At 47.7% G+C, this 16,161-nt stretch overlaps 1 protein-coding gene across 1 annotated transcript in view; it reads left to right on the top strand.

The window, feature by feature from the left end:
- The window catches only part of LOC141052994 (uncharacterized), a 128,886-nt gene that overhangs the window by 22,430 nt on the left and 90,295 nt on the right, over positions 1–16,161 (top strand). The window contains 2 exon segments of the mRNA XM_073550317.1: positions 3,963–3,999; positions 14,400–14,425. Coding sequence (XP_073406418.1) covers positions 3,963–3,999; positions 14,400–14,425 — 63 coding nt within the window.

Below are 16,161 nucleotides of genomic sequence, written 5' to 3'. Positions count from 1 at the left end.
ACATTCAGAACATGGAAATAGTTTTGCCCTTAAAACATCTTTTGTTAATCATCAAAAAATTCACAAAAATGGGGAGAGATTTTCTTGTTCCAACTGTGGGAAATATTTTAACCGGAAATCAGATCTTATTAGACATGAGAGAATTCACACTGGGGAGAAGCCATATTCATGTTTAGAATGTGGGAAATGTTTTGCACAGAAATCAGTTCTTGTTATTCACCAGAGAACTCACACAGGGGAGAAACCATATTTATGTTCAGAATGTGGGAAATATTTTAAACAGAAATCAGATCTTATTAGACATGAGAAAATTCACACTGGGGAGAAACCATATTCATGTTTCGATTGTGGTAAATGTTTTGCACAGAAATCAATGCTTGTTAGTCACCAGAGAACTCACACAGGGGAAAAGCAATATTTATGTTCAGAATGTGGGAAATATTTTAACCGGAAATCAGATCTTGTTAGACATGAGAGAATTCACACTGGGGAGAAGCCATATTCATGTTTAGAATGTGGGAAATGTTTTGCACAGAAATCTTTTCTTGTTAGTCACCATAGAACTCACACAGGGGAGAAACAATATTTATGTTCAGAATGTGGGAAATATTTTAACCGGAAATCGTCTCTTGTTCAGCACCAGAGAATTCACACTGGGGAGAAGCCTTTTTTCTGTTCAGAATGTGGGAGAAGTTTTACAGAGAAAGCACATCTTATCTCACATCAGACAACTCACACAGGGGAGAAACAATATTTATGTTCAGAATGTGGGAAATATTTTAACCGGAAATCGCATCTTGTTCAGCACCAGAGAATTCACACTGGGGAGAAGCCTTTTTTCTGTTCAGATTGTGGGAGAAGTTTTACAGAGAAATCACATCTTATCACACATCAGAGAACTCACACAGGGGAGAAACAATATTTATGTTCAGAATGTGGGAAATATTTTAACCGGAAATCGATTCTTGTTAAGCACCAGAGAATTCACACAGGGGAGAAGCCTTTTTCATGTTCAGAATGTGGGATATATTTTAACCGGAAATCGACTCTTGTTAAGCACCACAGAACTCACACAGGGGAAAAGCGTTTTTCATGTTCAGTATGTGGGAAAGGTTATGCAGATAAATCAAGTTTTGTAACACACCAGAGAATTCACACAGCAGAGAAGCCTTTTTCATGTTCATAATGGGGGAAAGTTTTAACCAAAAATAGTATCTTTTTAAACATCAATAATCCCACACGGGGAGAAGCCATTACTATACCTAGAATTTCAAAAATGATTTACTTGAAAATTATATTTTGTTGACCATCAAAAATAACTTTCACTGGGAGAAATTATATATTTCTTTATCGCCTTATTGGGGGGACACAGATGACCATGGGTGTATGCTGCTGCTGCTAGGAGGCTGACACTATGCAAAACAAGAAACTTAGCTCCTCCCCGGCAGTATACACCCACCGACAGGCACCAAGCACCTCAGTTTGTGCTTAGTGTCTGTAGGAGGCGGACCGGGATCTCCCCAGATCCGCATTTAATCCTTTTCTTTTCAGGTTTTAGTTGTGTTTTTTTAATGATTTCCCCTTTCTTTTCCAGATACAGCATCAGGAAACGGGATGTGAGTTCATCCTGCTTTTCCTATTGATGCGGCTGAGCGAGCAATGTGGTATTGCCCACATCGCAACTCTCAGGCCTGCAGGCAGGACCTTTCCCTATCACCTTCGGGTGCTATGGTCCATGGATAGGTGTCCGGTCCTTGCCGATTCCCCTCCTCATCCCTCTCCCAGGACAGGGCTGAGAGGAAGACGGCGGTCGCCAGTGGTGATGTTTCCCGACACGGGGATTGGAGCCGTCTTCTGCACCATACGGCTGGTGCGGGTACTGAGGATCGTCTCCCCCAGCGGCCTGCGCTCTATCGTGGGCCCCTGTGGTCAGCCTCTTCAGGGACATCAGGTAAGCCTGTCTGAATGTTCCCTGCATCCCTGCGCTCACAGACCAATCAAGGACCACATTCAATCACGTACAGCAGAGTACCTCAGCGCTGGGGCTCCTCCTGTTTGAATTCCCCGCTCTTTTGACCCAGCGCCCTGACAGGCGCGCGTCCCTCCTGTCGCGAGGGGGGGGTCCGTCGGGGGGGGCTGCGCTTCCTCTGTCAGCGCTCCCGGTTCTCAGTATTCAGCCCGCAGGGAGCCCGGGCGCGCCGTCGCTAGTGAAAGCTGAGGGAGCGCTTTCACTTTCAAAAGCGGTCCTCCCTCTCCCTGCGCGCGCTTTCTTCGCGCGCTTCTACAGCCTATCTCAGGGCTGCTTTCATTTCGACCCTGTCAGTCTCTTTAACTGCACCCCTCCCCACTGGGGTCTCAGCCAATCACGCGGTGCGGTGGCTTAGCTCCGCCCACCGCCAGCGTTCCTTCCTGAATTGCCGAGCTTCTTCTTCCTTCTCTCCGGACCTTGCCTGGGGGACACATCGCTAGTTTCTTCTGAACCTCGGTAGGCTAGACGCTGACTATCCCTGACGCCTAACTTAGCTTCACCCCCGCAGTTTTTCCTCAGGTGGTGTTTTCTACCACTGAGACTTATGCCCAACCCTGCAAGGGTCTTCTACTCCAGACCCACCGCTACTCACTACGCCTGCGCGTGCTGTAAAAAGAAGTGGGCTTCGGGTCAGTCGTCTCCCCTCTGCCCGTCCTGCAGCCCTTCCACCATGTCTGCCCCTCAGGAGCACTCCGAACCCCGGGCGGAGACTACCCCACCCCCTGAGTGGGCCGTGGCGATGTCTCAGTCAGTTTCTGAGCTGACAAAGGTGTCTCAATCGCTGGTCCAGGTCTTAGAGCGGTTACCTCAGTTATCTGCAGTCACCTGTGCACCGACCGCCTCGCATAGTGAGTCGACAGCACCGGACCGTGGCCCTCAGACGGACAGACCAGGTAGGGGCTCTAGGAAGCGGGTCCTGTCTGGCTCTTCTTCCGGTTCGCAGGGTCCCTCCGCTTCTCTCAGGCTATGCTCCTCGTCTCCCTCATCGGCAGACGATCCTGGGTCAGACGAGGATTCACAATCTGGATCAGACTCAGAGGCGGACGACATAGCTAGAACTCGGGAGATGGTAGATAGTCTCATATCGGCTATATACCAAACACTCAAGATAAAGGAGGATAAGGCCCCCCCTCAGGAATGCTCTGTTTCCCTTAAGAAGGCGAGGCCTCCATCTCGAACCTTTCCTAATAAGGATTTCGACACTTCCTTAGCCAATCACTGGCAACATCCTGAGAAACGTTTCTCAGGCCGCAAGTACTTAGATGTACTTTATCCCTTCGATGTGGATCTAGTCACGAAATGGACCAAAGCTCCCGAGGTAGATCCACCAGTTTCTCGGATTTCCTCTAAGACGGTTCTTTCCCTTACGGACGGAGCTTCTCTTAAAGACCCATCAGACAGGCAAATAGAGTCGTTGGCTAAGTCTATCTTTGAGGCATCCGGTGCATCCCTCTGCCCTATCTTCGCATCCGCTTGGGTGGCGAAAGCCATTTCGGCTTGGGCGAAAATTCTGCGCAGGGGCATTTCAGCGGCAGCTCCTCAGGACGAGCTGGCAGATTTAGCAGACCAAATTAATCACGCAGGCAAGTACCTTCTGGCCGCCTCCTTGGACGCGGCAGGGTGCGTAGCTAGAGCTAACAGCAACATTGTGGCCGTACGCCGCATTCTTTGGTTGAAGTCTTGGAATGCGGATACCACCTCAAAGAAGTCGCTCACCAACCTGGCATTTCACGGCACTAGGCTCTTTGGCGCCAAGCTGGATCAGATAATCTCGGATGCCACTGGTGGAAAGAGCACTTCCCTTCCCCAGTCCCGCCCTAAGAGGTTCTTTAACAAGAAGGTTTCTCGGCCTTTTAGGTCCTTTTGCCCCTTCTCTCCCACAGACGGTTCATCCCAGCAGGACCGGAACACTTCTTCCAGTGACCGGAGAAAGCCATCGTATAAGCCGGCCCCTCGCTGGAGATCCAGGGGTCAGCCTTCCAGGTCCTCAGGCTCTCGATCCGGAAGGTTTTCATCTAAGTGACGGGTCACCCCCACCTGGAAAGCTTTCCAGGGTGGGAGGCAGACTTTCCTTTTTCAAGGACGCGTGGCTATCCGTTGTCGACGACGCTTGGGTCAGGGAAATCATCACATCCGGATACAAAATCGAGTTTTCTTCCCTCCCAAACAGTCGTTTCTGTCTGCCTCGAACCCCAAAACAGCGATCTCAGGTTCCAGGGTTCCTTCAGGCCGTCTCCTCTCTCCTTTCCGCCGGGGTCATCGTTCCCGTTCCTACAAACGAGCGGTTTTTAGGGTTCTACTTGAATCTCTTTGTAGTCCCGAAAAAGGACGGCTCTCTTCGCCCAATTTTGGACCTTAAGCTGCTCAATCGCCACGTGAAGATCCGCCACTTCAAGATGGAGTCTCTGCGTTCGGTAATAGCCTCTATGGAGCCCGGAGAGTTTCTCTGCTCGGTGGACATACAGGATGTCTACCTCCACATCCCCATTTCTCGGCGGCATCAGAGATACCTCCGCTTTGCGATTCAGAACAATCATTATCAGTTCGCGGCCCTTCCCTTCGGCCTAGCCTCCGCCCCTCGTGTCTTCACGAAGGTGATGGCAACAGTCATGGCCATCCTTCGATCCAGAGGGATTCTTATCATCCCTTACCTGGACGATCTCCTGATCAAGGGCTCGTCCCGCCAAGACTGTCTTCACAGTCTTCACATAACCTTGGATGCCCTCAGATGCCTGGGATGGATAGTCAACAAGGACAAGTCCACTCTGCGCCCTACCCAGCGTCTGACCTTTTTGGGCATGGAGTTCGATACGAATCTGGCCCGAGTGTTCCTACCGAGGGACAAGTTTTCAACCCTTCGCAAGGGGATCCAGTTCCTTCGGCGCTCGAGGATCATGTCCCTTCGGTCCTGCATGAGAGTCCTGGGGAAGATGATAGCCTCTATGGAAGCAGTGCCATTTGCACAATTCCACTCTCGCCCTCTCCAACTGTTCCTCCTGTCAGTCTGGGACAAGACCTCGTTTTCTCTGGATCGCCCCATTCTTCTTCCGCTCACAGTCAAACAATCGCTGACTTGGTGGACGTTGTCGGCGTCAGTTCTCCGCAGAAGATCTTCTCTCCCGCCTCGGTGGCAGGTCATCACCACCGATGCCAGCCTCCTAGGATGGGGGGCGGTCTATCAGAGAACGGCCCAAGGGCGTTGGAACCCCCAGGAGACTCTTCTGCCCATCAACCTTCTGGAGATCAGGGCAATCCTCCTCGCTCTCATTCGTTGGCAGCATCTTCTCGTAGGCAAACCGGTCCGCATTCAGTCGGACAACGCCACGGCCGTGGCATACATAAACCACCAGGGCGGTACTCGCAGCAGGCAGGTGATGTCAGAAGTGGCAAGGATTCTCCGCTGGGCAGAGCGTCATGTGCCGGCAATTTCCGCCATTCACATTCCAGGGGTGGAAAACTGGGCAGCCGACTTCTTGAGTCGCCAAGGTCTAGCGACAGGCGAATGGTCCCTTCATCCCACAGTCTTCAGTCAGATATGCCAGCGCTGGGGCACCCCGGACGTCGATCTCATGGCCTCTCGGATGAACAACAAGGTTCCTCACTTTGTAGCCAGGTCCAGGGATCCATTAGCCGTCGGTTACGACGCCCTAGTAATTCCGTGGTCCCAGTTCCACCTACCTTACCTGTTTCCTCCGCTTGCCCTGATCCCAAGAGTGGTCAAAAAGATAAAGTCAGAGGGTATCCCGGTCATCTTAGTGGTTCCAGACTGGCCGAGATGCCCTTGGTACGCGGAGCTGGTGAACATGCTCACGGACGTCCCCTGGAGGCTTCCAGACCGTCCAGATCTTCTCTCGCAAGGCCCCCTTTACCACCAGAGTTCTCAGTCTCTGAGTTTAACGGCATGGCCATTGAGGCCGCGATTCTGAAGGAATCAGGGTTTTCCAACCGGGTCATTCAGACCTTGATTAAGGCTTGGAAGCCGGCTTCCTCCCGCCTTTACCATAGGTACTGGAAGGCCTTTTTTCGTTGGTGTGACGAAAACGATGTTTTTCCACTATCATTCTCAATTCCTCCCATTCTTGGTTTCCTCCAATCCGGCTTGGATGCGGGCCTATCCCTCAGTACTCTCAAGGGCCAGGTATCTGCCCTAGCAATCCTTTTCCAGACGGATCTAGCTTCCTTACCGCAAGTGAAGACTTTTCTCCAAGGAGTCGCCCATGTGGCTTCTCCTCATCGTTCTCCGATAGATCCATGGGATCTCAATCTTGTTCTTGGCGCTCTCCAGAAGGCGCCGTTCGAGCCGATTCAGGATATCCCTCTGTCTTTTCTTTCATGGAAGGTGGCTTTTCTAATCGCCATTACATCCATCAGGAGAGTTTCTGAGTTGGCGGCCTTATCCTGTCCTCCTTACCTTATCCTCCACCAAGATAAGGTTGTTCTCAGGCCAGTTCCTTCTTTCCTTCCGAAAGTGGTATCCCCCTTTCACATTAACAAAGATATCGTCCTTCCATCGTTTTGTCCTGCGACTGCTCATCCTCTGGAAAAGTCGCTCCACAACCTGGATGTAGTGAGAGCCTTGCGTGTTTACCTTGCCAGGACTGCTTTCTTTCGCCAATCTGATTCCTTGCTTGTCATTTCTGAGGGTCGCCGGAAAGGTCTTCCAGCTTCCAAATCCACAATTGCTCATTGGATTCGGTCTACCATCCTGGAAGCCTACCGTCTTCAGGAGAAACGGCCCCCTCCGGGGGTGAAAGCCCACTCCACCCGGGCTGTAGGGGCTTCTTGGGCTGTGCGGCACCAGGCTTCGGCCTTACAACTCTGCAGAGCTGCGACCTGGTCGTCTTTGCACACCTTTGCGAGGTTCTACAGGGTTCATACCCAGGCCTCCTCTGATGCAGCTCTTGGTAGGAAGGTTCTGCAGGCGGCGGTGGCGCATCGACCGACCTAAGCCCTTCCTTATTTCGTTCTTTTATTGCTGTTCCCACCCTCGGGACTGCTTTGGAACGTCCCATGGTCATCTGTGTCCCCCAATAAGGCGATAAAGAAAGAGGGATTTTGGGTTCTTACCGTAAAATCTCTTTCTTGGAGCCTTCATTGGGGGACACAGCACCCTCCCTGTTTAAGTAGTACCGTGTTGGGTCTGAGAGTCCCTTGTTGAGTTGGTACATATGTTTATGGTTTTTGGTTGCTTCTCCTACTGCTTTTTTCACCAACTGAGGTGCTTGGTGCCTGTTGGTGGGTGTATACTGCCGGGGAGGAGCTAAGTTTCTTGTTTTGCATAGTGTCAGCCTCCTAGCAGCAGCAGCATACACCCATGGTCATCTGTGTCCCCCAATGAAGGCTCCAAGAAAGATTTTACGGTAAGAACCCAAAATCCCTCTTTTATCGACAAATTGTAAAAATAAATATAGTAGACTAAACATGAAAGTGAAATTACCGTAGTTAAAAAACTTGCCATATTCCAGTTTCCAAGCTCCCGAATCCAAGGGAAAGACAAGAAAATTCTGAGTTGCCAATCCTTCCTGTTTTGTAGACTTTTGGAGATGAAGCATCTTCAGCATCGGCTCTTTATCTCTCCACACAAGGTCTTTGAACACATTTTCTATGATTTTACATACTTTTTCTTTTTTTATCCAAACTGTAGTATTTGAGAGCACAAATAAAATGGTGGGAAAATATACCACTTTTTTTAAACCACATATTTTATCATGTTTTTTTAAAAAGGAAATTACAATAAAATGTCGTTAATCACCTTTTCTCTTCTCCCAAACCCAAAATACTAGGGTAAGATTATCTAGAGACCCCATGTATAGAAATATTAGGTCTACAGCAGCATCTCCTATTATATACAGAAGAATAGAGCTATCTCCATAGTGCTTTATACAACGATATGTAGATGAGACAAGGTCATCGTATTTAGGCAGTTTCCAGTATATTCATATGCTATTCATAAGAATAAGATCAGTGAGTCTCATTATATCAAATAGAGAAGCTCCAGGGACAAAGACCTCATCTGGTACTAACACGCTGGAGGCCCGGAGTATCCAGCCACAGTGCTCGGATTCTCTTAATTTTTCGTTCTGGCATTTCTATCAGAATAAATCCCTTTCTCATACAGTCCTGTAGTAAGGACTTTGTTTATTACGTTTTGTAGGAGGGTTCACCTGAATCCATCTGTATGGAATTAATTTATGTGCAAGAAGCAATAAACGTCCTACTGCAGTTTTACCGCATGTGTCCAGTGTCAGTTCTACATTCCGTTATAAAATACCTTCATGTCTCCGACCAAACCTGCTGATTATTATTATACAACTGCAATCATTTTACTCCTAAAATGTATTTATAATCTCTCAGCATGTGTATATGATCAGCATCTTCCGTTAGACATGTTGGACCTTTGGCCTCTATACGTGTGCCAACATGTGGAGAAACAGAGCGTTTATATATCCACTATGGATGATTTATAGTTATGACAGTCTACAATGTTCCAGTAGGGATATAGATCTAACGGATTCATGGATGCATTTCCATTGATTGTCAGTAGTGGACCCAATGTCCATTTCCCAGTTACCCATACTAATTATTTCTCGTTCTGCTCATTGGGTGACACAGAACCATGGGATACATGACAATAGAAAAAGTATGCGGCACTCGCCAATAGCGTTCGCGAAGAAACTCCTTTATTTCATCAGACAGTTACAGGAAATTAGAAGTTGCTTGCTAGGTGCAGAGGCATGCGGGGAGAGAGTGACGTAGACGATGGCCATTTCACGTGTCTACGCTTCAATGGGCCCAGGTAAGTAATTAGTTAGAGATACTCCTTTTCTAAGGGCTGTACAATTGAATCAAAAAACCATGTGTAAAACAGATGCCAGTGCAGAGGTAAGCTGGCACCTCTGCTCTGGCCCTGATGACCATGGACGGAATAGTACGTCATGAGCGATTAGCCGCGCTGACGGGTGGAGAGCGGCTGGGTGTCAGCGGATTCTCACAGCTGACACCTGGCACGGACCGCTCACGGCACTTTAACCCCCGGAACACTGCAATCAAACATTGCAGCGTTCTGGTAGCAGGCAGAGGGGCTGTCAGCTGTGACAGCCCCTCTGCCTTTGGATCGGAGACCCTGCGTCATGATGCAGGGTTCCAATCGCTGCCATGGAGACCCGATGTCGTCATGACGACATCCGGGTCTCCAGAGCTGTGAAACTTCCTGTCATGCGCAGTGCATGTCAGGAAGTCTCACAGGTCAGTGTACAGAAGCTGCATGCTATAGAAGCGATCAGACTGCACAAAATGAGTGTCCCATAGTGGGACAAAGTGTAAAAGTAAGAATTAAATTAAAAAAGTTTTTAAATAATTGTACAAATATTTTAAAAAAATAAAATCAATATTTATTCCATCAATAAATATTTAAAAAAAAATCTAAACAATAAAAGTACACATATTTAGTATCGCCACCTCTGTAACGCCCCGACCTATAAAACTGTCCCTCTAGTTAATCCCTTTAGTAAACACCATTAAAAAAGGCAAAAAAAACAATGCTTTATCATCATACCGCCAAACAAAAAGTGGAATAACACACAATCAAAAAGACGGATATAAATAAACGTGGTACCGCTGTAAAGGTCATCTTGTCCCGCAATAAAACAAGCCATCATATGGCTCCATCACTGGAGAAATAAAAAAGTTATAGCTCTTAGAATAAAGGGATACAACAATAATTATTTTTTATATAAAAGTTTTTATTGTATAAAAGCGCCAAAACATAAAAAAGATATAACTTTCGAATGAAGCCTTTAGTAGATTCTCCTGGATATACTCCGACAAGGCCTGGGTTTCGGCAGGAGATAGTGGGTATATTCTACCCCTAGGTGGGGTAGAGCCGTGAGCGAGGTCAATTGGACAGTCGTATGGTCGATGTGGAGGCAGAGTCTCAACCTCCTTCTTGTCGAAGATATGTGCAAAAGACCAGTAAGCCGCCCGCAAACCTGCAGGTGCCGAGGATGGACAGGCAGAACCCATCGTATGGACGAGCAGCAGGCATTTCTTCTGACAGGATGGTCCCCAACGGAGTACATCACCAGATCGCCAGTCGAGAGTTGGCTCATGTGCCCGTATCCAAGGGAGACCAAGAAGAAGGGTATGAGACAAAGTCGACAGGACGTAGAGGGAGATCTCTCGATGCAGAGCTCCAATCTGCAGCTCCACTTCTTTGGTGACCTGGGTAACGGTCTCCTGCAAGGGCTTACCATCGACCGAAGCTATCAGCAAAGGAGCTTCCAGAGATCTGAGAGGAATCCGATATTTATTCGGACTCCCATGACAGCACCACGAGAGAGGGGATCCGCCCTATAGGAACAGGAAACCTACAGATACAAAAAGGGCGGCACCTCTCCCACGCATCAGTTGGTTTCCTGTTCCTGAGGGGACGGGATCCTACAGAAGTCATGGAGTCATCCAGCAAGGAGGTTGGTCCCAGGCCGGCCAGCCGACTCCGGTAGCGAGGGGGTCTCCTACCTCGGCCTGGTTCGGATTTCCTGGAGGACGCCACGGTGGCCCAGGATGGGTGTCACGGCGGTGGCGTGGACAGCAGGGAGCGGCGTCCGGAGGATGTCCGTCTCCAGGAATTTAGCCGCCGCCGGTAAGTATACCCCCCCGGGGATTCCCGGCTCCGGCGGCGCATATGGGTTGGCAGCGCTGTGCGGGGGGCTGCGACCGGGCGCTGCTCCGGAGCTCCCGGGCGTCCCGCGGGGCTTCCGGCGTTTCCGGGGTAGCGGTGACGTCAGGGGGCGGGCGGAGGAGGCGCTTCCGGGTCAGCGCGCCACTGCGCATGCGCGGCGATTCCAAAATGGCGGCGCCCATCGGAAACACCGATGGCGCGAGTTCGGGCGCCAGCTGGGGTAGGGAGCTCCGTTAAGGGGGGGGAGGGGCGCGGCATGGATACTGCTGACCGGAGGAGGGGGTATTTAGGCGGGACCCGGGCAGGGTTCCTTGCCTTGGCCACATTACTACATGCAGCAGTGTGCAGCAGCAGCAGTGGTAATGGAAAGCGATCGAGAGCAGCAGCAGCGGCAGAAGCAAGGGCAGCAGCGGCAAACATCACTGCCGCCCCTGGATGACCTTCGGCAGGTCAAACAGAAAAAGAAAGGGTCCCGTGACAGTAATGCGGGACGAAGTGACCAGTCCACTCGTAAGAGCTCCTCCAGGCAGACAGGAGCATCGGCTGAAAGAAATCCCCCTCGTTCTCCGGTACTTGATTGTGGCACTGGTAAGTGATCTTCGTGAAAGTTCACTCAGTGACGGGACCCCCCTTCTGTGTTTTTTCTTTTTCTAGGGAAAAAAAGCTACAAATAAAAATAAGCATAGGGAATGCGCACTCTGTGCATGCCCATTACCGGACGCATGCCTCAAAAGATTGTGCCCCCCCTGTATTCAGCAGACGGTGGCAGAAGAGTCGCCTGCAGTAGCGGCGAGTTTGAGAGACATTGTCAGGGTAGAAATGAGGGAAACCCTAAAGTCCTTGTCTCAGCCGCAAAGTCTAGAATCATAGAATCATAGAATCGTAGAGTTGGAAGGGACCTCCTGGGCCATCTGGTCCAACCCCCTGCTCAAAGCAGGATTCGCTAAATCATCCCAGTCAGATGTCTGTCCAGCCTCTGTTTGAAGACTTCCATTGAAGGAGAACTCACCACTTCTCGTGGCAGCCTGTTCCACTCATTGATCACTCTAACTGTCAAAAAGTTTTTTCTAATATCTAATCTGTGTCTCCTCCCATTCAGTTTCATCCCATTGCTTCTAGTCTTTCCTTGTGCAAATGAGAATAAAGTTGAGCCTTCTACAATGTGACAGCCCTTTAGATATTTGTAGACAGCAATTAAGTCTCCTCTCAGTCTTCTCTTTTGCAAACTAAACATTCCCAAATCCTGCAACCTTTCCTCATAAGACAGGGTTTGCAGACCGGTCACCATTCTGGTCGCTCTTTTCTGAACTTGCTCCAGTTTGTTGATGTCTTTTTTAAAATGTGGTGCCCAAAACTGGACACAATATTCCAGATGAGGTCTGACCAAAGAGGAGTAGAGGGAAATAATGACTTCACGTGATCTAGACTGTATGCTTCTGTTAATACATCCTAGAACTGCATTTGCCTTTTTTGCTGCTGCATCACACTGTTGACTCATATTCAGTCTGTGATCTATTAGTATACCCAAGTCTTTTTCACATGTGCTGTCACTTAGCCCTATTCCTCCCATTCTATATATGCTTTTTTCATTTTTATTGCCCAGATGTAGTACTTTGCATTTCTCCCTGTTAAAAACCATTCTGTTAGTTACTGCCCACTTCTCCAGTTTATTTAAATCTTTTTGAATCCTCTCTCTCTCTTCTCTAGTATTAGCTATCCCTCCTAGCTTTGTGTCATCAGCAAATTTAATCAGTTTACCCTCAATTCCTTCATCTAAATCGTTGATAAAGATGTTGAACAATACAGGGCCCAGGACAGAGCCCTGTGGTACCCCACTTGAGACATTCTTCCAACTGGATGTGCAGCCATTTACGACCACTCTTTGGGTCCGATCACTAAGCCAGCTATGAATCCACCTAACAGTTGCCTTGTCCATTCCATACTTAGTCATTTTTTCAATAAGGATTGTATGAGAGACTTTGTCAAATGCTTTGCTGAAGTCAAGATATACTATATCTACAGCATTTCCTTGATCCACCCAATCAGTGATACCGTCATAGAAGGAAATTAAGTTAGTCTGACATGACTTATTAGTTACAAACCCATGCTGACTCTGTTTGATCACTTCATTCTTATCCAGGTATTGACTTACATGTTGTTTAATAATTTGTTCAAAGATCTTTCCTGGTATAGAAGTCAGACTCACCGGCCTATAGTTGCCTGGGTCCACCTTCTTCCCCTTTTTGAAGATAGGAACAACATTTGCTCTTCTCCAGTCTTCTGGCACTTCTCCTGTTCTCCAAGAATTTTCAAAGATTATGGAGAGTGGTTCAGAAATTTCTTCTGCTATCTCCTTCAGTACTCTGGGGTGTAATTCATCTGGACCTGGAGACTTGAATTCATTTAGGTTAGCTAAGTGTTTCCTCACTATCTTTCTGTTTATAGATATCCTGGATTCTTCTATTCCCTTAATAGGACAGTGAATAACAGTTGGTGTTACATTTCCTTTCTGAGAGAAAACAGATGCAAAATAGGAATTTAAAAGTTCAGCCTTCTCAACATCCTGTCTTACCATTTCATCATTTTCATCCTGTAAAAATCCTATAGCATCTTTGACTTTTCTTTTACTTTTGACATATCCCCAAAATCCTTTATTATTGCTTTTGACATCTCTTGCAAGCCTCAATTCATTTTCAGCTTTAGCTAATCTGATTTGTGCCCTGCAGATTCTGCAGACAGCATTATATTCTTCTTTAGATATGCCTCCCTCTTTCCATTTTATAAACATTTTTTTCTTCCTTTTTAGCATGTGCTTAAGTTCTGTGTTCACCCATCCTGGTTTCCTTAAATGCTTCCTATTCTTCCCTCTTTTCGGAATTGTTAACAACTGTGCTTTGAGAATTTCATTTTTCAAGATTTCCCATCCTTCCTGGACATTTTTGTCTTTAAGGATATCCAGCCATTGGATTCCTCCAATTCTCTTTCTGAATCCCTTAAAATCTGCCTTTCTGAAATCTAACCTTGACGTCTGAGTCTTCACAGGTCTTCCGCCTCTAGTTATCCAAAATTCTAAAATAGCATGGTCGCTACCTCCTAGGGTTCCAGCCACTTTTACCTCCTCAACCATTTCCTCCCTGTTTATAAGGATTAGATCCAAGGTAGCAGTTCCCCTTGTTTTCTCCCCTACCTTTTGGAAGATAAAGTTGTCAGCAAGAGAGGATAAGAATTTCCTTGACCTGTTAGTTTTGCCTGAGAGAGATTCCCAACAAATGTCTGGATAGTTGAAATCTCCCATGACAACTATGTCATATTTTTTGGAGAACTTGGCCATTTGATGCATAAAGAGTTCATCCATATCTTCAGCTTGCACAGGCGGCCTGTAGTAAATGCCTACAATGGTGTCCTTTCCATTGTTCTGTCCTTGTATTCTTACCCAAACAGTTTCCACAGAACTCCCAGTCTCTGAAGCTTCAATCTCTGTGCAGATATATGCGTTTCTAACATACAATGCAACACCCCCTCCTCGTTTATCAAGTCTGTTTCTTGCAAATAAGTTGTATCCTTCTAGTCTTGTATTCCAATCATGTGTATCGTCCCACCAAGTTTCAGTGATTCCAATGACATCATATTTCTTTTCCTGTGTTAGTAGTTCCAATTCTCCTTGTTTGTTGCCCATGCTTTGTGCATTAGTATAGAAACATTTTAGTTTGTGATTGGTTTCTCTTTCTCCAATATTTTTATTAATTAGATTCTTTCGTCTTTGTTCTTCCTTTCCACTTCTATTAGCAGAGTTCTCAATAGCATTTGTCAGGTGTATGGCTTTTTCTGGTCTTTTGCTTCCCTTCCCATGTTGTTCTAGTTTAAAGCTCTCCTTACAAGTGTAGCAAGGCGACTTCCAAATACATGCTTTCCAGTCTTCGTAAGGTGCACCCCATCTCTAGCAAGTAGTCCATCGTATAAGTAGTTCACTCCGTGATCCAGAAATCCAAATCGTTGCTGACGGCACCATCGACGTAGCCAGTTGTTCACCTGCAGAATCTTATTCCACCTCCTTGTTCCATGGCCATCCACTGGGAGGATGGAAGAGAAGACCACCTGCGCTCCCAGTTCTTTCACTTTCTTGCCTAAGTCTTCAAAGTCTCTGCAGATGGTTTCCAGGTCGTTTCTTGCGGTGTCATTTGTCCCCACATGTAGTAGCAGGAATGGGTAGTCATCTGTAGGTCTGAAGAGTCCTGATATCCTGTCAGACACATCTTTAATTTTTGCACCTGGAAGACAGCACATTTCTCTTGAAGTTATATCCGGTCTGCAGATAGCGGCCTCTGTTCCTCTCAACAGGGAATCCCCCATGACCACCACTCTCCGTTTCTTCTTCACAACATTTTTCTTTCTCCATCCAGGAGGACTCTGAAGGCGTACAAGGTTGCTGTTTGTTGGCAAAGTCTTATCCTGATGTATTTCTTCATCATTTTCCTGCGTGAGAGCCTGGTACTGGTTCCTGAGCAGTATGGGTGCTGACTGCCTCCTGATCCTCCTGCTTCTCTGGGTCACATGTCTCCATCCCTCTGTTTCTTCAGGTGCACTTCGAATTTCTTCTCTTTCTGTAACATGAAGAGATAATTCTGCTCTGTCCAAGAACTCTTCACCTTCCTTAATGATCTTCAACGTAGCCAACCTCTCTTCGAGATTTTGCAACTTTTCCTCCAACAGGGACACAAGCTTGCATTTGTGGCATGTGAAGTTTGGCTTTTCCACTGGTAAGTCTGTGAACATGTAGCAAGAAATGCAGCTCACCAAATGGCTCCTGGCCTCTTCCATCTTGAGATTTCTTAAAAACGATGAAAGATGAGCCAAAATTCTGATTTCCTCTTTTCAGCTGCAACGGCCAAAACCCAGTGATCGTTGAGCTCGCGGAGACTCTTCACTTATCCCAGAAGGCACTGGGAATATGCAAATGATCTCCTCAAGACTCTTCCCCTGGTTTTCCGATTTCCTCTTTTCAGCTGCAACGGCCAAAACCCAGTGATCGTTGAGCTCGCGGAGACTCTTCACTTATCCCAGAAGGCACTGGGAATATGCAAATGATCTCCTCAAGACTCTTCCCCTGGTTTTCCGATTTCCTCTTTTCAGCTGCAACGGCCAAAACCCAGTGATCGTTGAGCTCGCGGAGACTCTTCACTTATCCCAGAAGGCACTGGGAATATGCAAATGATCTCCTCAAGACTCTTCCCCTGGGGCGAGGTCCCGGCGGAGTCTGATTCCTCGGCAGAGTGGAGAAAAAGCAGAGACTCCCGGGCTTCATCTCCCTCGTCCTCCTCAGGAGAAGAGGACTCGGGGCGATTTTGTCTGCCTCTTGACCGGGTAGACAAGCTGGTCAAAGCAGTCAGAGGGACAATGGAGGTAGAGGAGCCTAAGCCCCATTTATCCATGCAGGATGTCATGTTCGGTGGGC

The sequence above is a fragment of the Dendrobates tinctorius genome, unplaced genomic scaffold, assembly GCF_039654945.1.
Source record: "Dendrobates tinctorius isolate UK_male_01 unplaced genomic scaffold, ASM3965494v1 ptg000164l, whole genome shotgun sequence".
NCBI classification, from domain to species: Eukaryota; Metazoa; Chordata; class Amphibia; order Anura; family Dendrobatidae; genus Dendrobates; species Dendrobates tinctorius.
This window is presented reverse-complemented; position numbering and strand designations above follow the sequence as displayed.